At 35.6% G+C, this 27786-nt stretch overlaps 2 protein-coding genes across 8 annotated transcripts in view; one reads left to right on the top strand and one right to left on the bottom strand.

Moving 5' to 3' along the window:
• Positions 1-17650, bottom strand: part of LOC138703547 (ATPase family AAA domain-containing protein 2-like) — an 85774-nt gene extending 68124 nt beyond the window's left edge. For 2 of the 6 annotated variants that reach the window (XM_069831508.1, XM_069831505.1), the window contains exons 1-7: positions 17248-17470; positions 16937-17105; positions 15059-15233; positions 14531-14733; positions 6303-6550; positions 4042-4144; positions 924-1061 (exon numbers count right to left, since the gene is read on the bottom strand). In XM_069831508.1, coding sequence (XP_069687609.1) covers positions 924-1061; positions 4042-4144; positions 6303-6550; positions 14531-14733; positions 15059-15233; positions 16937-17105; positions 17248-17337 — 1126 coding nt within the window. In that variant the 5' untranslated portion in view covers positions 17338-17470. Of the gene's footprint in view, positions 1-923; positions 1062-4041; positions 4145-6302; positions 6551-14530; positions 14734-15058; positions 15234-16936; positions 17106-17247 lie in introns of all 6 variants that reach the window. The other 4 variants (XM_069831504.1, XM_069831507.1, XM_069831506.1 and 1 more) reach the window with 4 other exon arrangements.
• A 239-nt stretch (positions 17651-17889) lies between these two features.
• LOC138703545 (DGAT1/2-independent enzyme synthesizing storage lipids) overlaps positions 17890-27786 on the top strand; it is a 15533-nt gene continuing 5636 nt past the window's right edge. The window contains exons 1-5 of one of the 2 annotated variants that reach the window (XM_069831501.1): positions 17890-18228; positions 18435-18573; positions 18907-19001; positions 24010-24177; positions 26412-26605. In XM_069831501.1, the coding sequence (XP_069687602.1) occupies positions 18180-18228; positions 18435-18573; positions 18907-19001; positions 24010-24177; positions 26412-26605 (645 nt within the window). In that variant the 5' untranslated portion in view covers positions 17890-18179. The other variant, XM_069831500.1, reaches the window with a different exon arrangement.

Below are 27786 nucleotides of genomic sequence, written 5' to 3'. Positions count from 1 at the left end.
GTGAGGTCTACATTAGTTACGCCTACATTAGATTGAAGTTAGTTTAATATTATTTAAGTTAAAAAAATTCGTTTCAGTAATAAAAAATAGGTTATATAGGAATATCTACCTACATATCACTTCATCGAATTGAGGTTATAAATATACGAACGTTACTACACAAATACCTGAACTATAATATTACACATATTAATGTATGGTACATATCTATAGCATAGAATTTTAATGCAGTCAACTGTATTATTGGAGGCACTGGCAAACCTCTGTTATTCGTTTTTGTCAACAAGTCATCGAAAAGATTAGCAATCTCAATAACAGTTTTTTTTATCAAATTGGAACCATTTTTTTAAATTCTATATCACTATAAAATTCCACGGGATTGTCTTTAGGCCTATCCCTAATGTAGCACTTTCGTACATTGTCCACTGATTGTGCCATCTCTTCCGCACATTGTAATAAATAATTCGACAACCTCTAAGACGTCAGTCATTTTTCTACAAAGTGACACTTTCGGCTCAAAGTGTGGTCGGAAGTACACTTTCATCCAAAGTGTTCCTTAGCACCAAAGTGTCGACTGTGCAACGGAAAAGTGATACTTTGCGTCTTCCAAAGGGCACTTTAATCGAAAGTGTCGACTATGAATACCAGCCGTAGTCTTTCAGCTAAGAAAAGAGCTAATGATAGCAGAAAGAATTTATATAATGATGCTACATTACAAATCCAAAGGAAACTGACTTGCTGGATGCTCTCCAACTAGATAGCAAAGTTGAAGAGGGAAACAAGCTAGCAGGTCTAAACTTGATTATTATTATTATTATTATTATTATTATTATTATTATTATTATTTATTTTTAGTACTTTGTGCTTTCGTAAAAAGCTTAAGTGCAACAAGAAAGAAACAGGTTATGATTTCTAGTACTAACCAACATTAGCCTGGAACCTGTCAACAGTGGGCTTCGTCTTCCTAAGATGGTACTTGCCCGTGTGAGCATCAGCCCCACTCTCATCATCAGTGGAGCTGCGGCTGCTCTGTGTTTCAGTAGGCTCCTCCTCACTTCCATCTGTAACAAACATGCCTCCTATCATCTTTGGTCTGCTTTAACCTCACATCATATTACCATGATCGAAATAATCTACATTTCCTCCAAGTAGGCCTATGCAACTCATTTTTGGAATTCTTTGCTCATTCCTCATTTGCTTCTTTCATTTTCCAGTCTCTAAAAAAAATTCGCATTCTCCTGTCACTGATAATTTTTTTCATTTATTAATATTAACTATCTGTCTTAAAATTTTCACATGCGACTCAAAATAAACATATTTTTTCTTCAATTTCTTCACATGCGATATTATGATAAAAATGCGATTTCACTTCAGCACAATGATATTCGTGTCAAAATCCTAACTCAGAGGTAGCTACTTCATAAGAATTAATTACATACACCTAAATCATCTGAGATTAGATTTCGCTTTCTCAGATTATAAGAACATACCTCTTGTGCGTAATTCAGAAAAGGAGAGTTTATGTTGTTATTTGGGTGCATAGTAAATTATATATTTATGTCTTTAAAGAAAAACTACTCTCTTTCCAGCTAAAGATTGAAGTAAATGTAAATAAATGCACGTGGCTTAATGGTTCCTGATTGGCTATTGAACGCACAATGCCTCCAAGCTCATGCTTGTCATCTTCTTCCTCACATTAAAATAGTTCCTTCTAAAATAATAAAATGCATAATATACATGGAATATGGGTAAATTAAACATGGTTATAAGAACACTTTCTTACGATTTAAACAATATGTTTATATTAGTAGTTTCAGATATTGCATGATAAATCATTGTACATCACACATCAGAACAGCTGATAACACAATGCGAGATTCAGTGTTGCCAACATTAAAGAAATGTTTATAGAATTAAAGAAATTTTCCGCTCTTCAAAGAATAACATTTAATTACCAATCTACAGAAAAGGAAAATCCACTATTCCCAGTAGAGAAATAATGAACTCTTCCATGTAGATGCGCATATACCTAACTAATGAAAATTCTTCGATATCCCTGTGTTTTTGAATCACCGTGTCAGCACAAAATTCGTCTCCCCCCTGCCTCTAGCGCGTGTGCGTTTCGAGAACAATCACATGAGAGATGCATGCCTTGATCACGTGAAAGATGCCTTTGTGAATCCCTGATTTCGTCTTTCTCGCACCATCTGAGGTCGAGGTCAATGTCTCAGTCGCAACAGTTTGTTCGTGGCAGACGACAGTGATTTTTGTATTGTATTGCAGTAGCCTATTGTTAAATCAGTCAGTACACGAAGCGTGTGTTATAGTGTTGTGGTTGTGTCGGATATGGAGGGGATACAGCCGCTATCAAGAAACGATTAATGGTATATGAGTTCACACACTGATGTAAGTAGAATCTAATAATTATATTAATAACATTTTAACGTTATTAAAATCATGCAAGTCTTGTTATTAACCTTCTGTGAGCATTTTACAGGTTAGTTTAATGAATGTGTTGAAATGTCTGCAATATATCAGATGATGGCTGCCCTGCGTGCTCACTTGCTGAAAATAATGTGCCCTGGTGACTGCTTTGGTAACTAGCTTGCGATTGCGGAGTAATACATTTCGGTTTTGTTTACATCTACTTCAATCTTTAGATGGAAATAGTATAGTATCACTTGCGACATGGTAAAAGAAATCAATTGTTGTGAAACACACAACGTATAAGAATAAATGTGCCACTTCCACACTAATTTTTGCCAAAGCAATGCTATTTTATTTGCATCAACATACATGTCAATGTATTTTCATTTAAATATTAATTTTAGAATTCTTACAATCATCACCAAATTGCCTGTTATGTACAAAAAAGCAAAGATGGTAATGAAACATCTCAGCAAATATCAAGCTTTGCAGAAGCATTCAGATATTTGTTATTAAATATCAGAAAAGCATAGGGATAATGACTTTAATGTTAAATCAGCGAATAGGGATTATAAAGAATGGACACTGAGCGAATTTTCCTGTGTTTTGTTTCTCTGTGCGCCAGAGTATAGTTCCACTTTCAAGCGCTAGAGATTAGTGTAATCGAGCATACGCTAAGATAATAAATGAGAATAGGGTTGAGACATGGGATCCAAACATCGCCTACCTTATTACATAATCTAGTAATGCTTTGCTTCAAATAAATTCAAGTTAACAGCTTTTCCTTATTTCTCAGTGACAAACTAGTTGTAATAATAATATTTTATATTTCAGATATCATAAATTATACTATAAAGTAATATAATACATTATAATATTAAGTATCGAATTCGTTTAATATTTGTATATAATATAATATAGGTATATGGTTTTACTTCTCGTAAGAGTTTTGTTTTTTCATTTTCAGTGCTATCAAATCATTACATATTTTAATTGTTGTTGGGGTCAACGTCTCAACTCTCATTATAAAGGAACTCTAGAGTCTAGACATTACAGTTAATGACAGATTTATTATCTTATGGATCCAATTTATTTTATTTGAGTACATAATGTACCTAGATGTATTAATTATATGTGTTATATTTCCGCTGTGTCGACTGCTAGCTGGTGTGATGTCAGCGCCAACTCTAGAGAAAAAGCAGAATCTCACGCTTTAGCTGCCTTGAAGGTCATTGAAATCAGTCCGGCTACATCAAAGGTACCAACGCGAAGTGTCCATTCTTTATAATCCCTTTTCGCTGGTTAAATCCTGAACACTGCGTATATGCATACACATTTTTATTATTATCATTATTCATGCGCCTATCTGCAACATGCAAGTCATTAGTGACATCAGCCTCAACAGATGAAAATGTTGCCTGTGTAATGCAAAGCAAGTAACTTAAAGGAATCCAGTTGTTAAGACACCCTCACAATAGCAGACGTAAATGAGGTACACTACTCTTCCTAAGGTGACCAATACAAGCAAATTTAGATTGCAATATGTCTGCATAAGACAGTTTCCTCCAACATGAATTACACTAAATGAAACACTAACGTCTGTGGAGATGTCACCTGTCAGCTTTGGTTGATGAGTTTTGTTCTTCTGAGGAGAATAAATAATCCGTTGCACTGCTCGACGTGGGCGTTTTACTCGTGAGTACATGTCTTCATAACCCTGTCACAAAGAAAATCATGCTGAACAATCCACAAATACAGTTTGCACCAACAATGGTTAAATAACGTAAAGACACATTCAGTTGTACAACCAGAATGTCCTATTTCTTAAATTATCGTTAACTCTAACAAACTTTTTTTTCATTAATGGTTGCTTGTGAAGCCACAGACTGTTCCAACAAACTAATGAGTTGGAAAAACTGACAGTGTGTACAAATATAAACATACTATTTAATTACTGAAATATAATTTCAATTAAGGAACATGTTAAAAGTTTTTCTTTATACCAAAAACAAAAGATTGTATTTTAATTATATAATTTTATCATCTGACAGTGTATGAAGTGGTTGTGATTTGAGATACCTATCCTTACTTGTTTTTATTTATAACAATAGCCGTAACTGACCGAGTAAATATATAATCACGCTCAGAAGGGTGGAGGTTGGGGTTTGAGATGATGGCCTACAAGCTACAAGTCGTGCTTAATACATTGCCTTGCTAATTATCCAATACCTGAGTTCGAACTTGCCATGGTTGAGAAAGAGAAAACAGCGCTGAATGTTCTCAGAGGATTTACGAACAACAAAAGCATATTACTAGAACTAGATAGCATAGTCGAGAGTCAGTACGCAGTAATAGCATATTAGTATTCCATTACAATCCAGATATTGGTTATGCTTATTTGAACGGTATTCAAATAGTAAGAAGGGTAAAATATACTACAAATGCTATGGAAACAATGGACTACTGAGCCAAAAGAATTATGCTGCGCTGCTGGAAAAGATTTTCCTGAGATTCAAGAGCCCCAATAACCAATGAAAAACTTAGAGGAGTATATCCGTTATCAACACACTTTTCAAATAATATAAGACAGTATAGCACCACATTCCAAATGGCATCATTTGGTGCAAAAGAAATACACTAAGGCAATTTTATGCCAACATTTAAAGTTCAAGAACAGACATCATTTAACTGGGAGCCCTCTTCAAGCTCTCAGTTCTTATAGACACTGGCCAATTGTCTGTTAGATCTAATATAGTACCAAGTTTAAAAGTAGAATTGGATGAACAACTTCTGAAAATACTGTATGATAATATCAGTTACATTCATAGTTTTAAATGGAGTTTTGAAAATAATTAACGAGCAAACTCTTTATAACTTATAGTAAGATAGTTTTTCGCTAAGTAATAAAAAGTTGTATTTGAAAATATAGATTTAAGTCAATGATATTTATTTGTAACAAGTGCAGCGCAGTGCATGGGTAAGGTTAGTAATACATAAACAGGTATGGATAATTCCAAATGGATAATTCTTCGGAATATGTATGATGTCTTTCTTGTGTTAAATTTTAACAGAACTTGTTAACATGTTTCGACCTATTTTGGGTCATCTTCAGAACTGATCATTGTTGGTGTTGGCGTCTCTTGTTTCCGGTGTGGGTGCGTTCGTAGTGTAGAGTCAAAGAGTGTATGTGTTTTGAAATTGAGTTGTGTGTTGAGAATATCATTGGGGTGTGTTTTCGTGATATTCTCAACACACAACTCAATTTCAAAACACATACACTCTTTGACTCTACACTACGAACGCACCCACACAGGAGACAAGAGGCACCAACACCAACAACGACCAGTTCTGAAGATGACCCAAAATAGGTCGAAACATGTTAACAAGGTACGTTAAAATTTAACACAAGAAAGACTTATCATATATATTCCGAAGTGATACAGTGTTAAAAGTTGTGTAATCAAGATGGATAATTCTTTTTGCTATATTTGTTTATATTCTGAATACCTTCTTAGATATACAGTGGAAGCTCTTAAGTTCGACAGAAAACAAATTCAACTGCTTACGTAGGAGAATTAGACACGCCCCTATACGGGCACTAAGAAATGGGTTTGCCATTTGAATGGGAATTGGTTTTGTGTCTTGTAGTGATACTTTTGTTAAAGGAAAACAGAATATTTTATTGATTAGGTCATCCATATTTAATCACTGATTTTAAATTAATGAACTCACCTGCCACATCCACTATCCTTATTGACCTGAACTTTAAATTCTGTTCAGTCGAACTTAGGGGAGTCCATTGTACCAAACAGAAGGAAATTTACAAAAAGAGACTATAATAATGCCATTAACATCTAGATCTGCAGTGGACTTACATCATCTATGACAGGTTGCAGTTCTGCTATGGAACGCCGTTTTTTGTGGACCTCTTTGCCATCATGTTCCTCACTGGGTTCCTCTGCCCCCACCTCCTCCTGGTGCAGCACCTTGTCACTGCGGCCCCCCACAGGCTCCTTGTCCGACAGGAACATAGGATAGCCCCGCAGGGTTTGCGTGCCTAGGATCCAACTTGTGTTAAAGTTGTCGTAAATTAGCTTCCGCTGACGTGTGCTGCGGCGCACACCTACCAAAACAAGAGGAGCCTTTCACAACCCGGACCCGACACAGGAAGCAGGCCACACTCTCTCTAAGTAACAAGAAACCATCCAACCTTCCTCACTGTGTCAGCCTCTGTAGTCCATTCATGTGTATATACACATCTGAAGGAAACATTTCCGAATATATTTCTTTTATGACAGAAAAATAGAACAGGTTTAATTCCAAGAAACTAGTTTTTGTATTACTTTTTCCTAGGATGTGAGTAAAAATGACATTTCGAACAACTGTTAATAGTACATTATGCAACGAGCCTATAATGATATTAATTAAGACGCGAGTATGTTTGTTTATGAAACGAGCGCAAGCGAGTTTCAAAAATTTTCATATGAGCGTCTTAATTACCATTATAGGCAAGTTTCATACGACTTTTTATGCTCGACCATATTTCTAACTTGAAATTATTCAGAAGTATTCATTTTATTCGCATCTAACTGAAGAGTGGAAGTGACCTTGTGCATCGCTCATAAATTGTGAGATGTGCGCAGACACAAAAGTATTGATTTTTTCCGAGGAATAATAATGTCACTAACCTTGTTATAATCTACAAAATAACATGAACTAATTTTGATATAACCTGGAAATTGATTTAGAATTGAAAAACGAGATGACAAATTGAATTTATTTGAATATTATTTACAATTAACGCTAATTATTATAGTAACAGAACATAACCTTCTGCGACAGTATTGGACTTCCAGCCTCCGTGACGGTTCCCTTGTTGTCTTTTGATTGCATATCCGAGAATAATCGAAAACCTGAACTTTAATGAATAGGTGTACTTTAATGACATGCATTAAAGGACTGCTACAGATGTATAATTACTACATTTCGGCATGGTCGAGCATAAAGAATAAAATTAGTTCAGACAGACTGACAGACAAATTTTCGTGGAAAAATGGTCAATGAAGGCATATAATCACACTGCAGACAATCTGTATATGTGTGATCAGAAATGAGTGGAAATTTTAGTATCACCATTCTCAAAATATTAATATATAAATTTTCCAAGTCAACCCTTATGAGACCAAGTGGAATTTGTGATTGTCAAAGATAGCACTGATAAGGTAATAAGCTATTCTTGAACTAATCTAGTTTCCTCTACCACCTTGTCCTTCTGTCATCGCTAGCTTTACTTTCTTACAAAGAAATTCTCAAATCCTATCCAATGGGGCTCACTCCTTGAGGAAGGTATCAAGAGTAAATTAAATAAAACAACACATTAGTGTTCTGTCTGAATTCCTGTATTGCTGATCTTATTCAGATTCGATTATAACTCTGAGAGATATGTTGCCAGCTTCAGTGTACGTGTGCTTTCACAAGTGAGCCTGTGAAGTGTAGCTGATTCTCGGACTGCCATGTAACAGTCACGACAATCGCAACTCCCTTCACTTCTCAACCATTTGGGCATACGAGGATGCAGATCTTAACTTTCAAGAGCTCCTCTAATTAAAACCGATCCTAACATGTATTGCAAAGTAAAAAATATAATATGCAATGCAAGGTCTTCCAATATTTCTGCTTATGTAAATTTGACAGTGAATATAAACTTCAACATTACTTCTGAGGTTTCATTTATCTTCATGTCCTTTTTATGTACAGTCTTAGAAAAAAGTTTTGTACCAGAAAGAAGGCAGTGCACATGATCAGAACACGAGCGATCTAATTCACAAGAGAACTAGTTGAGGTAATAAAATTAGTTTTGTTTCGTTGTATGTCTGATCATGCACACTGCCTCCTTTCTGGGACATAAAGTTTCTGTGCGACAAAACTTTTTTCTAAGACTGTACTTTTCATCTTTTACACATATGAACAAAATGATAAAGCTTCCCTGTTATGTAATAATTTGTTGGAGAGGTAAGTAAGTGTACACAAACAAATTTTCATTTAAGGCCAGCAATCAGTCTGAATGTCTAAGTGCTCACAGTGGCTAACTTTTGATATATCTTAAATCAGCCATATTCACACACAAATATGACTGATTTCAGGATTATAAAATTCTGTATTAATTCATCATCAAGGAAGTAAAGTAGTCTGTAACATAACGCTGCCCACCTACAGTGAATCAAAAGGCAGAACCTGTCTCAGTTTAGTTAAGACTGTGGCAAGTCAGTATGTCCGTCAGATGATCAGTCGAGCTTGGAAATTGATGAAATATCTTTTTCTGAGACATCACTGACAATGCAGGATGCAATATAAACTCGTTTCACTTCAACACAAACCAATTCAGCCTATTTTTTTTCCTGGTCTTTTATTATCTGTTGGTCAATTTTTTATGAAATGTTCTACTTTTGTTGCATTTTTGCTCCTTTTCTGCTTTTTTACAGTGTAGTCATAGTCTATATTCGAGAATCTACTACAGATTGCTCACATAATTCGATTCCATTCATCATGCAAGAATTTTCCTTACAGTTGCATCAGCCTTAACTTCTGATCATGTGTATTACGTCCTTCCCCCCATTCAACGCAACAGAAAAAATACTGCAGCCACATTGCTCAAGTCAGCATATTGTATCTCAAAAGTGAATACGTAAAAGTGCCAAAAGTAAAGCAATCAGTGATCCTTCAAACCCGAGATGCTACAAATGGCGATGGCTCTTTACTGCAATGCTGGGAATTTCAGTTCCTTCTAATATTTAAATGTGCATTGGCCTGACTTTGGAGAAATTCAATATTATTATTATTGTTATTATTAAAATCTTTTTATATAATATTCTTATTGAATTTGGTATTCCCAAGAAACTAGTTCGATTAATTAAAATGTGTCTTAGTGAAACTTACAGCAGTCTGTATAGGCCAGTTTCTATCTGATGCTTTTCCAATTCACTGCGGGCTAAAGCAGGCAGATGCACTATCACCTTTACTTTTTAACTTCGCTCTAGAATATGCCATTAGGAAAGTTCAGGATAATAGACAGGGTTTGGAGTTGAATGAGTTACATCAGCTTCTTGTCTACGCAGATGACGTGAAATGCTAGGAGAAAATCCACAAATGATTAAGGAAAACGCGGAAATTCTAGTTGAAGCAAGTAAAGCAACAGGGTTGGAAGTAAATCCCGAAAAGACTAAGTATATGATTATGTCTCGTGACCAGAATATTGTACGAAATGGAACTATAAAAATTGGAGATTTATCGTTCGAAGAGGTGGAAAAATTCAAATATCTTGGAGCAACAGTAACAAATATAAATGACACTCGGGAGGAAATTAAACGCAGAATAAATATGGGAAATGCGTGTTGTTATTCGGTTGAGAAGCTTTTGTCATCTAGTCTTCTGTCAAAAAATCTGAAAGTTAGAATTTATAAAACAGTTATATTACCGGTTCTTCTGTATGGTTGTGAAACTTTGACTCTCACTTTGAGAGAGGAACAGAGATTATGGGTGTTTGAGAATAAGGTTCTTAGGAAAATATTTGGGGCTAAAAGGGATGAAGTTACAGGAGAATGGAGAAAGTTACACAACGCAGAGCTGTACGCATTGTATTCTTCACCTGACATAATTAGGAACATAAAATCCAGACGTTTGAGATGGGCAGGACATGTAGCACATATGGGCGAATCCAGAAATGCATATAGAGTGTTAGTTGGGAGGCCGGAGGGAAAAAGACCTTTGGGGAGGCCAAGACGTAGGTGTGAAGATAATATTAAAATGGGTTTGAGGGAGGTGGGATATGATGGTAGAGACTGGAGTAATCTTGCTCAGGATAGGGACCAATGGTGGGCTTATGTGAGGGCGGCAATGAACCTCCGGGTTCCTTAAAAGCCAGTAAGTAAGTATTAAAATCTTGGTAATTTATTTTAATTTTAATATATTTTCATATATTTAAGGTAGTTTTATAGGCCATTTTTCTGTAATTTTCAGGTCATCAACTCCCGAGCCCTAATGATCTGTCAATGGAACACGAGTGTAATCTATGACAGATCCTATGTGATTTGCAGAGAACAAAGTATATATGAGGCAAGTTTCTCTGCCACTTACATCCTTTCTCTTCCCCAGTACTACTACTACTACATTATCAATTCACGAACTCTGAACAGTCTCTAGTTTACACCTTAGTGAGGTATTCATTAGAATAATTAAAAGCTGCAACATGTGAGATATATGCAGTAAGACTTTAAATACTGCACCTCAACCTACTACCTGCTGCAAAAGTACATGAGGCTCCATAAGTAGATACTCTATCCACCTTACAAATTTAAGTTTCTCTATTACAGCAAACAAGTGATTTGTTGCAAGACAACTAAGTACTCTAATTTACTGTAACCGCAAGTCCCTCGGGATATGCGAAGGAATATTTGACAATCACTAATCCAAGAGTGAAAGGTGTACCAACTCCGTAAGTCATCTATTTTAATGTTCAACCAAATATTATTACAAAGATAGTAAGCCTAATTCTAACAATTTATAATTGAGTTTCAAACTACAAATGTGTTTACAATGAAATGCATTTTAAGTTTTTTTTTTTAATGTACATTTAATTTTAATGTGTCTTAAATTTTCTCCTCTGGACTTGGCAACCCTAACAACTAGTCAGTTCAATGCCCAGCATTCAGCAACATGTGAAGTGTCCACACATACATTATCAAATGGACAAAATTACTACAATTTCGTCCATATCTGAATAGAATCAAACTGAATACATACATATATTATATATATAGCTCGATGGATACCTGCTTAGTTCGTTCACCTACTTTTCCTGTAATTATTTCTGATTTAATTATAAATTTATAGTTCGTTTAAGTACTAATTTTTTGAGTATGGCCTAAGAGTTACAGTAAAATCCCATTTCAATGTTCCCATTTTTAAGGAATAATCTGTTAAGTCCCAGTCAAATTACCATAAGAATAATGAAATTAATTCCTGCTTTTAAGGACTCCGGTTTAAGAAAAATCCCACTTTTAAGGAATACTTTTCAAGAGAATTTTGTGAATATTAAGCTAGAAATATCGAATAGAAGTTCAATAATCAGTAGTACCAGCATATTCGATAGTGCATCTCAAATTGATTGTTGTTGTTTTCTAATGCCAGGCATTTGACAATAAAGTCATTTGACCTCTTGCACTCCAATATTTTTCAAAGATATTATCATGACCAGCCAATGAAGCACAGATTTTGAGGTGTTCCGAATCCATTTCTTGGTTTGAGTTGCACAATGGGCAGTTAGGGGGATATATTCCTATGCAGGTGTTTAGCCAAACAATCATGTCCTGTTGCCAATCTAAATGCAGCTACAGACGATTTTCGTGGTAAATCGGGAATTAACTGTGGATTTTGATGCAGAGAGTTCCATTTTTTCCCTTGGGATTGTGTTATCGAATTTTGTTTGTTGAAGTCCAAGTATGTAGATTTAATAAATCTCTTCACAGAGTAATATGTAGATTTAGTAACAGGTCTGTAAGTAGCAGTGCTGCCCTTCTTTGCTAAAGCATCCGCATTCTCGTTTCCCAGGATTCCACAATGGGATGGTATCTATTGGAATACAATTCTTTTATTGAGTGATATTAATTGAGATGAGTGATATTAATTGAGAGAGCATTTTAGTTATTTCTGCTGTTTGAGATGAAGGTGTGTGTTTAGAGACTATTGATAGAATAGCTGCTTTGGAGTCTGACAATATAACTGCATTCCTAAATTTATTGATGTGGCATAGAAGATTCCTGAGACATTCATTTATTGCAATCTCAATTGATTGTAATGCAGTGCCATGTATTATTCATTTTTTATAGTTCTTTACGCTCTTGACATTATGTTGCTTTGCTTGCTTTGTTCTTGCGAATTGTGTGGATCCTGTTTCCAAGTTTTTTTGTTAGTTTATGTTTTTTATGCATTGTTATAATGGCGACTAAATGGAAGAAATTAGCTGCCAGAGGGAAAGTGAAAATAATAAGGAATGTCGAGGTTAATTCCCAAATAACACTAACACATATGGCAAAAAGATATGGTTTGCCTTCTACTTCGTTATGGGGTATACTGAAGAAGAAAGAAGAAATTTTCAATGTTGAGTTTCAGTGTGGTTCAGGTTCAACAAAATGGAAAAACATTTGGGCTCACCATTTGAAGGATGAGAAAATATAATAAAATATATTGTAAATAATAATTGTAGGCCTAACAAGGAATGTGCGTGACCTCGAACGCTCAGAACCGCATGAAAATGTGCTTAGAATATAAATCGCTCATCCCAAAAACAGTGATACGAGTCATTCCCATGCAAAACTCAGCTGTTGTCTGCTAGCGCCATTCGACGGTGGCATGTACTAACAAGTACTTACTCTAGTTGTGTGAATAGTATAGCTGCAGAAGGAGGCCGTCTTTTGGAGTGTTCGGTTGTGGGCTAGAATGTAAACAGTGTACATCGGTATCATGAGGCGAATTAATCCCATGAATGTTGTCAAAATGTTAGAGGCAAAGTTGCAACGTGCTGAATATGGAAACAAAACGTCCAGTACTCATTACTATTCTCAGCTAGTCTCTCTAATGTAGTGGCTTTCTCTTGAAAATTTGCTTGAAATTTTCTTCTTTCCTCTTTGTTCTTCAGTTTTTCCATGTCTAATTTCGTTACCTGTCTTCCTCTTATTTTCTTCTACTTCGCATATCAGCAGAACATGATCCCAGTTAATATCCGCTCCTGGTGAAGTTTTTGAATATGTAGATGGCACATATACTTAACAGTATATAGGTTCATTATTTATGGCTCTTGATATAGAAGACATCCAAGACATTGTCAGATTTATAAGGTCAGCTAGACTGTCACGGTTGGGACATGTACAGAGACTGAACAATACATGACTCCCAAAACGTATGTTGGATGGAAGAATACTGGGTGTGGCTAGACGAGGTAGACCTAGGAAAAGATGGTTCCAAGATATCTTGGATGATTTGAAGAGGTTACATATATCTGGTTGGTGAGAGAATGCGAAAAAAAAGAGATGAATGGAGGCAAATCATTGAGGAAGCCAAAGCCCACATTGGGCTATAGAGCTATTGAAGAGAGAAGAGTTATAGAAGACGTATGTTTTACAGTAGTCAAGGAGAAAGATTCGACTTCTGACGTCTATAATAAACCATGTAGAATGTACAAAGTTAGAGCACAACATTGCAAGTAACAGCATTTCCCCTTCCCTCACCCTGATGGCAGTTAGCTGGTGGAAAGAACGGTGGATGGATAGGCAGATAAGAGCAGAATGAAAGTTAAGAGAATATATCTATGTGGCATTGTCGTGTCCACTTCTTGTGTGGCGCCTTCTGACATATCCAGTTCCCATTGGCTGAGAGATGTGGGGAGTGGGAGTTGAAAAATATATGTTACGAAACTGTCAAAAGTTAGATTACTTTACCTGCTCCTGTAATAATTTGTTTACCGCATTATTGAAATACTTGGTTTTATTTGCACAGCTATAGAGATCAAACTGATAGGTTCTGGTTTTCTTTTCCTCTCTACTGTAGCTCCAAAATATCGAATATTTCTGCTCCTATGACATAGTGCAAAGATCCAAAAATCTCGCACTATATGCAGATTTTTATTTTTAAATATAGCTTCCTCATGTTCTGAAAGGGAAATAGCAAATTTGATAAATTTGAAAGCTTGTGACTGTTGAACTAGTTACATTAAGATGGTAGTAGAAAGTTCGAAAATCAATGGGACTACTGTGATGGAAAAAAAAATGCAGGACAATATGAAAAACGTAGAGAATTACTATTACTCAGAAGTTAATGTATAAGTTGTTCCATGTATGCCAAGTTTACATTTCATCTATAAATAAGTAATAATTCAACTATCTCAAACTAACAGTGCTCACGTAATAAACTTGTCTACCATCCCCTCAACCATTCTCATGCATCTTCCCTGCCGACACCGAGCCCATCCACGCATGCATCATTTCACTATGCCCAAGTGGTGAGTTGACAGCCCAAACCAGTTCACAAGCTAGCATGCAGTAATGCGTACCTTCGCCCTCACCCTCCACCCCGTGCTTCTCGGAACTGCTGTCATGCCCGTTGATGGCCTCCTCCACCTCCACTTCGATAGCTCGGGTGCGGATGGGCTTGCTGCGAGTGCTGTGGCTTCTGGATGAATCAGCAGTACTGCTCGACTTCTGCCGCAGGGACAGAGATGCACGTAGATTCCGTCGACGAGTCTGCCTCCGCACTCTGAAGCACAAGATCATACATGCTGTAACAGGAATTTTTTTTGCAGGAGAAGGTATGTGGCCCTAATTACGAGTTCTCCTCAGAGTCCTGCTGTGCCTCAGGCTCAGCAAGACTGCCACAGTTGTCGTCATCAGGATATGCGAGCAAGGATGGATGCAACATCATTGGAGAACTCGAAACTATGCACCATTTCTCAATTTCACAATAATTTAAATAAAATGATAACTACTTAGTAATCACCATAAAAAAAGTCCTTTACAGCAATATACAGTACTTAAGTGTTCTAAATTGTAGTTACAATATTTAAATTAAATTATGAGCTCACCTTTCGCTCCTTTTAACAGGTGTGAAAATATCATCGTCGTCATCAGCTTCCTCATACATGGCCAAATCATCTGAATCATCCATCATCTCATCTTCCTCATACACACGGCCCCGTTCATCGAGAGACACAGACACCCGGCAGCTGCGCATGTGCCTACGGCGTGGTCCCACTGCTACTGTATGGCAAACGGTATCCACATTTAGGTTCCAGTTTTAAATAGAAATACTAATTTTATTTATCAATCAATTTTCTCAGTGTATACAGCAGTATACTGGTTCACTACAGTCCACTGTAGTCTTCAGTTAGGATTTCTCCTTGGGCACTCATCTCGATAAAAATAGGGCTTACCCTGCTGATTTAAGCGAACAAGAAATTAAGAGACGCCTGCAGAAGCTGCTGCAGTAACACCAATGCAGACCCATAACTTTTCGGAGTACACTCTAGATTTAAATGGAGCCCTTCAGTGTAAAATACTAAGGCAAAGTAGTCAGGGACTGCATTGAGATAGGCCAGGAATCATATGCTTGTAACTTTATTTACTGAAGTATAATTTTTCACTAGGCCTACAGAATTAAGGACAACAAAACCCACGGACTGGAAATGACTTCATGTATTTCTTACTAATGACTACATAATACTGTGTATGAGATCTTGAATCAAGCACTACTCTACATGGTGGTGGTGGTGGTGGTGGTGGTGGTGGTGGTGGTGGTGGTGGTAGTGGTTGTTGATGGTGGTCACTATGCGAAGTCACTAAGCTTTCTGCAACTGCTTCAAATATCGTATTTCTTCCTCGTGTTCAGAAAAACAGTAAATTTTCTACAAGACTTCGAAAATAAGTAACAGGCATGCTTTAAGACATGTAACTAATTAACGTCGCGTTCTAGGAGCGGATTCCGCCGATTTTGGAATAGACACCAACGTACTTGAACTGCCAACATAGAAAACAAAAAATCACACTCAATCGCTTTCATCTTCATCTTGACGGGATAATAAAAGCCTAACCTAACCTAAGTGCGTCGGTGTCTATTCCAAAATCGGCGGAATCCGCTCAACGCTCGTTTAACCAAAGCTTCTTTGTCCCATAACCAACAAGAAGGGATTCACACACGTGCGTTTATATGTGGAATCTTCTTGTATGAAATGAAGATTAGTTTAAAAGCTTAATACTTTCGCACACCTTAACATGTGCGTCTTGGCTGACTGCCTGTCATACTGTGACATATATGTGCCTGTTGTGGTTATATCGAACTCAAGAGAACCCTGTACAGCAACATTTCTGTTGAGATATTCTGAATCTCCATCACACTTATACCCGTGACAAATTTGATTAAGTTTTTTTTAATGCAAGCACAAAAAGAAATAAGCCACTGCTTAAAAAAAAACATTGTATTGTCTATCCGTTTTAAAGGGCAGGTAAGTACGTTTCTGAAGCCATTCTCCGGAGAAGTGAAGTATCCTGTTATAGAGGTCCATGAGCAAAGAAAGTTAGATGATGTACCAAATATAGGTTCATATTGGGCTCTACTTTATTTAACCTTTCAGATTTTAAAATAGGCTTTATCTAAACACTGAAGAAGCCTTTAGGCGGTCCAATGTTATAAAAGTAGTATGCATGAAAACGTAATTAACTCCGTGATGTCTTTGTTCCCTACACTTTCAATCAACGTCTACGATATATATAAAGTATGGACTATCCCTAACTAATAGAGACTCTCCGAAGGATGTCTTCATTAAAATGAAAAACTATGGAATAATGTATAGCTATCCCAGATTCCCACTATCCCTATGTACAATATATGAAACACAAACTCTCATAACTACATTCATGAAAATATGACGTATTGTAGCTATCTTGTCTAGGGCTTCTAAGGATACCTTGTTCTGTATATCGGGATCGTAGAGTGTAGTCTGCTGAGGTCCGGCCACGCTCGTTAGAATTAAAGACAAAACGATTGCGCAGTTCACGACCCCAACCGGAGCCTGATTGTGGAGAGTAGGAATCATCCTTTTCTACTCTCCGCTGGCTGGATCCGCTCTCGGCATCCTCAAATCATAAATAGAAAAACATATAATAAAGTCCATGCCTTAATTCAGTATAATAACTTCAAGTCCACACTTATTTGCTAACAATATTTACAGATACAGTTAAAACAAGAGAGGTTTCCACAAAGACAAAAGGATCATACCTCAAGAATTTCTTCTTTTACTGTTGAATCTCGAACAGGCATTGCTGCTTCCAAATCTTGACCTGCGTCGCCGCTTCTTGTCTTCACCATTTTCACATGGACAGTCTAACTGAGGAGTTGCAAATATTGCGACCCACTAAGTTTTCCAACATCAATACCATTCTTGGTTCTGAGACTTCTGAATTCCTAGTTCAATGGCCGTTGCAAGTTGCACAATACACACTCAATTTTCACTTATTGTTCGTAAATTGAATTCATACATCACTAAACCATTCCAATATTTGTTCATTCCTATATCAATTTCACGCATCTAAATACCAATAGTAATACATCGCTCTGTACAAATTTCTAAGTAATCATGACAATAGAATGCCAATGCCAGTTACTGTTTTTCTCTCGGTCGAACACCGGACATAGATAAAATGGCGGTAATTAACCAGTCATGGTACCAACAACCAACATGGAATTTCCCTTTCAAACTTTAAAGATTTTCGGAAGCATTACTGTCATAGCAGAACATAACTTTAAATTTAGTATTGTACATATATATTAGTTATGTTACTTTGAACAAGTTTAAAGTTATTAATTTAATTACGTAAACTCTAAAATATATGCTTGAGGTAAATACCAACACTGCAAACCATTTAGACCAGTGAGTGAGCCATTAAAAAAAAAATACTGTGTGTATACACAATATAAAAACGTTAGTTTGTAATTTGTAAATACTGTTACTAATTTACAGGAACTGTTTTTTCTACTTCGCAATTATATCATTAGTGGAATGAGGCTAGAAATATGTAGAACAACTGTTACGCAAACGTGTATAATCTTCTACTTGTACAGTTGAACTGAACTGTCAGGAAATATTTTCATAACGAACTTGGATATAATCATTTCCATGAATTAATTTCCACAATAAAAGGCCGAACAGTATGCTCGTGCTCATGAACAATTTAATAATATACATTGAAGATATTATTGGTAAGTTCTTTGTTCTTTCTTGTGCCGCGCGTGCGTTAAAATTTATTATCGGCAGTACTTGGCAAGTAACATGTACCAAAAATAATGACCTTGTTGTAATGACAATTTCTAACGTTTATCAAGAAAACAGTTTCAGGAATCTTGAATATTGATCGATTAGGGTATTACTGTATTTAATTTTCTAATTAACTCACTTTTTCTTACAGTGGATTACATTGACTTAGATTTCACGCTGTGGTTAACATGGATTCTAGCACCGTTAGTGATCACATTCCTTTTACCGTTGGTAATAGTATTTCTCTTTTATCTAAGTGGCTTGATTTTTTATATCTACAAGTTACATAGGTAAGTTTATAGAATAAATATGAATGTGTGTACGTTAGCTGTGCATTATATTTAAGCTTACTTCGAAATTGCAATGCATGGTTCACATGAAAATAAAAAAATAAACCCAAAACGAATAAATCGCAATATAGCGAACGCCAGTAGGGGAAGTTATCCCCATCCACATGAAATGTGCATTCGACACAACACTCGCCTATCACGTAGAGTGTCTGGTGAGCTAGTAGGGGAAAAGTGGAAGAGATCGTGGGCGGAGCTTCTACGTTCGCTATATTGCGATTTGCCCAGTTATTGTGTTGGGTTTTCTCAGTATATTCATTTAAGTCTCTATCTCAGGCACCGTCTGCGCCATGCATACGAAACGGACTTTTGGGATGGAGCCCGGAAAACAGTGGCTGCCGTGTGGGATGCCCATGGGTGGATCTGGCATGGTAACGAATATCTTTCTTTACAGTCGAGCCTTGTGGAAGGCTGACAGATGGGTGCACACTCAAACTAGACACTGTTCCATATCTGTGGCATGTCGATCCTCTGTGTGTAAACCTCAGTTTCAGGGAAGTGTTGCACATACTGTACATACAGTCCTCTTCTTCCCATTTGTCTTTAATTTACCCATGCTGAGCTTTGTTCCCAAAGCCCTTCACTCACACAAGGTTTATTACTATCGTACATTAATGGCCATTTTTTCCTTATTGTGCGTGTTTCCTAAATTCAATTCTTAAACTCTTAGTGCTTGCACATTCAGGAAATCACTAGTGCTGTCCTGAGACTACATATCTTTGACTGCAACACTCAGTTCCTTACAATTCCTATTACAAGATGTAAAGCAATGTTGTGTTGTGGGGCTTTGAAAAATATAATTGACACAAGACTTAGAATTGAGCATTTACTTAGTCAATATTATATTTTCGTATTTGTTTACTTTAGTGGCACCTATCCCCTTATCTAACCCACTCTAATCTTGTTGCATTCCTCGGCCTCGCAATATTTACAAAAATACACGCCAGCAGAGAGTAAAACACAGTGAAACACGATCCTCCACGATCAAATGCTACCACTAATAAGTGCCAAACACGGTAAATCTACAGTGCCATTAAAGTAAATGATTGCCGTAAGGCCTGTTTTCTTAATCTTTTTTCTTCAAATATTGGCACATATTCATTGAGGAATACCACAAGTAAGATAAAATGTAGTACTGTAGGTATTATTAAAATAAGTTTGTTATTGACAGTCAATATGGAAGGGGGTTTTCAAGGCAACTACATGCTTCTATTACGTTCTGATGAATATTGTAATATGAAGTAGTATCCTAAATCATATCTCAGTAAATATTGTGGTCAGCAACTAGACACAATTGTATACAAATCTGCATCCTAAAAAAAAGATTGGCAATACATCTTATATAATATGCAGTCAAAGGTAATATTCAAGAATGTGCTACAGGTGGCTCGCGCAAGCCCTTTGTTAAATATTGACATTAGTTCCGAGTCCTTTGTTAGAATAACTCGTGAGGAAAAACCAATAATAGTAACACATTTTTCTAATTTCTCCTATTCTACATTCTGCTAAAGTGGTCGATTCAAGATATAGGAATTTAGCAGCTTTTGCACTGTTTGTTGGACGCTTTTTTTTTTTTTTCGAGCCTTTTGTTAAATTATTGCCAGCACACCCTGGTAATATAGTATAGCAAATCGTTGTAATTATTACAACAGAGTTGAGTTTTCTTTATATTTTTGTGTGTGTTGTTTAAAATTATAATCGAAGTTCAAATTTATGAAAATATCGAATTTTACATGGGTCATTTGAAAACATTCGTGGACTGGCCGAATTAAAACAGAAGAATTAATATTCCTTAAAGTATAATAGGCTAGCATTTGTATTAACATTGTTAGAGCTGTATTTATTTATATTTTCAATTGTTAAATGTTGAACTACTGCCATTTTAATATAACCATTCTCGAATGTAACAGCAATCAGATATTCCATCAATAGAGTGCCAGCAATGAGTGTCACATATATCACTGAAGATCAAAAAAGAAAATGACAAGATCTGTCGCCATCATGAAGCACAATTCATACTTCCCCAATAGAATGATTGGAGTTGAATGAGACATTTTGATCCTGAAACAAGGCAGCAGCAGCCTTCTCTATGAAAACACGCAGATTCTTCTTTACTTACGTAGATTATCTTTCATTAAAAAGAAAGTGATTTTCATCAATCATTTTCTTGTTAAAGTCATGCTGATTCCCTTCATAGACACGAGATCGAGATTCCATAGCAATGAGTTGTCCCAGAACAAAACGTTAATGAAAAAAAAAAAATCCCCATTCTTCACAGAGATTTGATGAGTGCACTGACAAATCAAGATGTCTTCAGAACATTCATCATATAGCCCATATCTCATATCTTATATTTGGGCATTTCCAACTATAAAAAAAAGGGTTGCAAAATGAGAGGTGTCAAAGTGATCAAGGGGTGAAAACGTCCTGCTCCAAAATCCTATTAAAGCTGGTGAAAAATTGTATGTTGCAGTAGTGGATAGAGTACAGTATGTACTGTAAGAAGTTAATCGCTTCACAAGGAATATATTTCAAAAAAGAAAAAGTGGTCATACTGGCACCACACCGTGATTCTAAAGAACAAAGTGAGTCCACGAACTTTTCAAACAGCCCTTGTATTGTATTGAAATTACACATAATAATTATTAATTTTTCACTCAATGAACTCTTATGAGTAATTCTTTACTCTCCCTAAAGGTCGTTTACAACATCTTTAGAGCGTATGCAATGTAGACATTGCTGTGCTGTATGCTGCAAGCACAGTTCATTTTGTGATTGTGCAGTGATATTGTTTTGTCACAAAGTTCAATTGTACAGATATTCAAAACATAATTCTAGAAATAACATGTCAAAATTGGATGTAAAAATTTTGCTAAACTAGTCTGTATCTACTATACATGTTGTTGTTGTTTTCTAATGCCAGGCATTTGACAATGAAGTCATTTAACCTCTTGTACTCCAATATTTTTCAAAGATATTATCATGGTCAGCCACTGAAGCACAGATTTTGAGGTGTTCCGAATCCATTTCTTGGTTTGAGTTGCACAATGGGCAGTTAGGGGACTGATATATTCCAATTCTATGCAGGTGTTTGGCTAAACAATCATGGCCTGTTGCCAATCTAAATGCAGCTACAGACGATTTTCGTGGTAAATCGGGAATTAACTGTGGATTATGATGCAGAGAGTTGCATTTTTTCCCTGTCAGACATTGAGTTCAAAGCATTTCAGTAAATTAGGTACTTGATAGCATTGTTAAAATGGAGACAATGAGCACTCTTTGCATAAGCTTACATCTTCATTCTCACAGTGATGATAAGTTATTTAATTTAATTATTTTGACTATTACACTCTTACTACGTCATACTACTTTTGACCAATAAAACAGTACGAAAGGACGTATTTCAACCAATCATGGCTGCTTAACGCACAATTTTATAACATCCCTAGCATTTGTTTCTTTGTTTGCAAACATTTGAAACTGCGCTGGTCTGGACGTCAAAAAAAAAAAACATATACATAAAATTACAAACCACTCCAGTCGATGCACAGCAGTTTCAAATATGACTCGCATTGGCATTCAAGAACAAGAATTAATAAAAATCACTGATCATACCTATGCATCTTCTGAAATCCTATTTACAAATAAATGAAGAGCACCATTCGGGAATCCTGAATAAGTTGAATACACCATGTAGGCCTAAATCAACAAGTTCCACTTCTATTACGCACACATCCAATATAACATCAATTGAACCACCAACCACATTCAAATTTGAAAATTGTACATTCAATAATTATTCCTTTTAAAATTATTCACGTTTATTTTTTATGTCATCGTCGTTAATTAAAACTTTTCTAACACTTGTGTATATTAGTTAGGTTATGTTATAGCTTCTGCTATATGATATTATGGATAGTCATGTATCAGAGATTGTTTAATATTAAGATTTATTGAAAATCATCTGTCAAGTGACGTTGATTACTGGGATTCGGATAATTGAAGTGGAATGCAACTGTAACTCACTACTGTCATCTAGCATAATATTTGTAATGTTGAGATGGTACAATAATACATTTGAAGACAGTTGTATTTTCGTAAGTCAATTAATATTTTATTGTATTGGAGTACTTCGTTACTTCTAATCTTTGTATACTTTCTTCTAATCGTGTAATAGTCAATTAAATCCCACTCGAGTTTTGATTTTCTCTAGATAAATCAAAACGTCTAGTGAGATTACTGTTGATAAAATCATAAATTAAAAAAAAAAAAATAGTTCATTGCCAGATATTTGTCTTTGATTATGGCTAGAGTATTCATAGGAGAATATTGTGAGTGCAAATTATCTGAATCTCTGGATTACGTCATAGGTTGTGCAAGTGGAGGGAGCCGTACTGTTGTACACTGTATACTGAAAACATCGAGTCTATACTAAAAGCCAGGTTATGAACCGACTAAACCAGAAGCAACGTTCTGTTGCTGTTTCTGAGCTCTGTTCCCACATAGTGGCGCGAGATTCAAAGCATGTTCAGCATTTGTCACCGATATGTTTAAAATAACTACTGTATATAGTTCTCGATAACACTATCAACAATATTAGTAATTAAAATTACTATTTTTAAGAAAGCACGAGCTAATGACGCTGGTACGAAATGCGACTCGTAATGCATGTGGTACAGCAAATGAACTTAGAAGTTTGGCTACACTGTCTCCACGATTCCGTTGCCAGATTTTCGTTAGCAGACGACATTTTCACGTGAGGTCCAATGAAAAGCTCCGTTCTCCTTCCCCCCATCCGCCCCGCCATACTCAACATGTCATCACTGCACAGGCTACCCCTCTAACCCGCACTTTCCTCTCACCCTGCAAACTACTTCCTGTTTAGTTGGTTCATAACCTGGCTTTTAGTATAATCGACATTTATGAAGAAAGTGGTCACTATATGATAATTTAAAGCATTTTTAACAATTTGAGTCTATATTTAGCTGAGTGATGCAGCATTATGGAGACTCTACTTGTATATCCAGAAAATGTGTTCCTGTCTTACATTTCTTCTTTCGATATATAATTCCCATGTGGGATGATCATAGTGCGATGGGTTCACCCTCCCCAGGAGAATAATAAATATAAAAAAACTCTAAAGACGTTGTGAATGGACTGTAGTCACAGACTAGTTTTAATGGAACTGTAGTTTACAGTTATTTTAAACACCAATGCTAGAGGAATTGGGAGTAACTCGAAATGTCTTAGTCTACTTTGGAATTTTAACCCAGACTTCTGGTATTAAAAAAAAAACATATTCAAATAGCAAGCAAATTAATATGATAGTAGTTTTGTCTTTTTTGTAACTGCATGTGGACTCCTGCACGTTGTGTCCAGGGTATGAGGTGCGAGGTATGGAGAACATCCCAGATGATGCCCCGGCCCTCATCATTTACTACCATGGCGCCATCCCCATTGACATATATTACTTCATGTCCAAAACATTTCTGTACAAAAACCGCCTTATCCACACCGTCGCAGACCGCTTCCTCTTTAAAATACCAGGTAAACATATTGTATTGTTCATTGTAAAATTATTTGTAAGGCCGTATTGGGTTAATGTGATAGAGATATAAAATACTGAATATTGTAATCAATGATATACTATCGACAGGCCAGTTCAAAAGAGAAACAACTCAAAACTTCAAAATTTGAGGAAGCTGCATTTTAAACATTCATGTTGCTGTGAAAAAAACAAATTAACATACTCTAATTCGAAACTTATAGTAAATATAAAACACCATTAATAGAATGTGGTACAATTTCAGTGATCCTTGGATTTTTCAGAGCACCATGAAACTTTAAAATGCACGTTCCTTAAAACTTTGAATTTTGAGTTGTTTCCCTTTTGAACTGGCTCACCAACATGATTAATGTATACTTTCCTCTGTACTGTTATAAGTTCTGACAGATTGAAAAATTCGTACGAAACGAATTTTTTGTTATCAAACAATTTCATTTTAAAGAGTTTCAAATTTGTCATTTGAGTTTGAACTGTTGTGGACATCGAAAAAAAAGTTGCAAAATTTAGTGTTTTATATTATTTTTTTTAAGTTGCAAAATTTGGTGTGTGTGTATATTTTTTTATTTTTTTTTTTTACTTCTATCAAATTTATAACAATGTCCTATTGAATTTCGTACATAAAAACCGAAATATATTTAATTTATATTCACATAATATAAAACCAAAATATCAGACAACATATGCTTGACAGAATCTAAATATACCACAACTGTAGCATATAATCATAGTAGCAACTTCGGTCCAAGGCTTTATAACAAGATAATAACTAAATTCCCAAACATATAATTTGCTAATGCTCCTTATTTTAAAAAATCAATTAAAAATTGCTGAAATGTCTTAACATTATGTGGAATACCCCCTGAGCACGAGTATGTAACTTACTCTTTCTGGGGGGGTGCTAGAGTGTATATATATATATATATATATATATATATATATATATATAAGCAATATGTATTTTTATTCTGGCAATAAAGTAATTATTATTATTAAATGCATGTTTCTGGGCATAGGTTACACTTATCCCATGTTTCATCATAGAGTTAAGTATGACCCAATATAGGTTTACTTAGTAGTGTCATAACATTAATTTAAACATCTAGATAACATCCCAGATCACATATAGATTGCTCGTTCCTTTGTTGAAATCATTTGCACTTTGAAGAGGGCAACCGCCAGGATTGCCACCCATCCGCCATAAACGAACACGAGATGGCAGCACAGTCGCTAATGCAATTCAAATGGAAGTTATGACGTGACTCCTTATGTAGTAACTAGATGGCAGCATAGTAAACCTGACAAAAGTTGTTAACTTCAAAATGTATAACGCAGAGCAATCTGGGTATATATGATCTAGGATAACATAAATGTTTCATTGAACAGTTTCACAATTTCGATTTTATTTAAGTTCAGGAAACTTCATTTTGTTATCTACTTTTTATACATTTTATATTATACAAAAATATAGTTTAGTATTCTCTTTGGTGTGCCAGGAATCTTGTTTGCACTTACTGTTGTTGGAGTTTTAAGTGGACGTTTAACATGTATTTTCAACCACATTTTTATCTGACAATATACATACAAATGTTTCAGAACATAACTATGCCATTTTCAACTATTTCTTTATATAATATTTCAATATCAATTTTCTTCAGTGAAGGAAACAAAATGAATATAATTATATTTTTAGATATTTCAGTTTTCTGTGAATAAAAAGAGTTTGTAGCCTCAATATCGCTGAAGATAACTTAATTGTGAAAAGATATTGCATTTGATCCATGTGATTGTCACAGAAGAAAATTAACACAATTAATGTGACTATTTATACACATGTCACATACTCTCTAATTTTTACTATATCAAACAGAAACTGACAATTTTATGTCATTTAAAGAATATCAAAAAAATATTATCTCAAAATTTGAAATTTCTGGTTCTATTTATGTCCATTCAACTTTCTTGGACTACTTTCACTTCACTATTTCACTTTAAAAATCCACATCAGTGAAATCTCTGAAATAGTTCTTAAATGTATCTGTACTAGATTCCAAGTTGTACTCTGAAACATTAAATTCGTGTAATTGTGTTGCAAGTACAGAACTGTTCAACCCTTTCAATGTACTTATGGAAGTGCATGACTTCTTTTTGTTACACATCACAGTATAGTAAAGCCATCATCCCAATCATATAAGAATGTGAGCTGTGGTGTTCCTAGGCTTCTCCATCATCTCGGAAGCCGTCAAAGTTATCCCAGGCACAGTTCAGACCTGCTCCAACATTCTTAAAGAGAACAGCTTGTTAGCCATCTCCCCAGGTGGAGTGTACGAGGCACAGTTTGGCAATGCATACTACAAGCTCATGTGGAAGAAGAGGCTGGGGTTTGCGAAAGTGGCCTTGGATGCCAAAGTGGTAAGTGCAGCAGACTCTGAGGTGGAAGACAATCTTACACAGCTTAAGTAATGCAGATAATCAGACTTAGGCCCAGTTTCTTCAACCTTTGTTAAATTATAACAGTGTGTTATTCCATTTTAACTATAAACTTAACAGTTGAAGCATTTCTTCAACTACTGTTAGTACTAACAGGCTGTTAAAACCTATGTTAATTTAACTGCCCAATTTCATGCAGTTAAATCATTTAACTCTCTGTTAGCATAGAAGTATCCAATATGGCTGGTGCGTTAGATGCTGAACTTATATATCTGGATTATTTAGAAAATGATATCCATGAATACATAATCAGAGGGGTTGATTTCTGTGATTTGACAGAACAGAAGTTCATACAAAGGTATAGGCTATTTACTGCCAAGCCTCACTTTTCGCTTTCAACTTAGATCCGTTTGTTTGTTTATTCTCATTAAATGGTTTATACTGCGAAATATTTTCCAGCAGAAAGTTTCTTTCGAACGAAGAGAAATTAGTCCCATGATTTCTTTTTGTTCCAGTGTTTTCCATTTCATAACAGCAATACCAATACGCCGCTCCACGCTATTGTGATACAGACAAGGAAAGAAGCAGAAATCAAATCTGAGAGAATAGAAATAATTCTATCCTCTCTGAATCAAACAACGGAAACAAGCGAGAATCGCAATTGTCAGAGTTCAGAAAACAGAAGTGAGCCTATACTTGGTTATAGGTTATGGTTAAACTCCAGAATCTCTGGTCCTAACAGAGAGTTAACAAACAGAATGTTAAAATGTGAAATGTAAAGTTGAAGAAACGCAATATTTTTAACAGCAATTCATACTTTTCACTTACAGTTAATTAATGCTATTTTAGGTGCATTTTAACAAAGGTTGAAGAAACTAGGCCTTATAGCACGAAAGGGAATATCACTTTAGAAATTACGCTCATCCTTTCTCGCATATTTTATGTAATAGTATGCTCGTATAACCAAACCCGAAAAAAGATTTTCTGTTATTTGTAAATCCTGCTTTGTTTATAACAGATGCTCTACTGCTGCAACAAGGTAAACCGTGTGGCATTCTCTGTTTGCTCCATTAGCTGAAGAGAGTCTGTTCTCAATAAGAATGTAGCTGCAAGATTTTACAATTCCGAATTTAAAAAAAAGCTCTAATTTTTCTGCATCAGAT

The sequence above is a fragment of the Periplaneta americana genome, chromosome 7, assembly GCF_040183065.1.
Source record: "Periplaneta americana isolate PAMFEO1 chromosome 7, P.americana_PAMFEO1_priV1, whole genome shotgun sequence".
Lineage (NCBI taxonomy): Eukaryota > Metazoa > Arthropoda > Insecta > Blattodea > Blattidae > Periplaneta > Periplaneta americana.
Note: the sequence above shows the minus strand (reverse complement) of the source record. Positions and strands in the feature narration are given on the sequence as shown.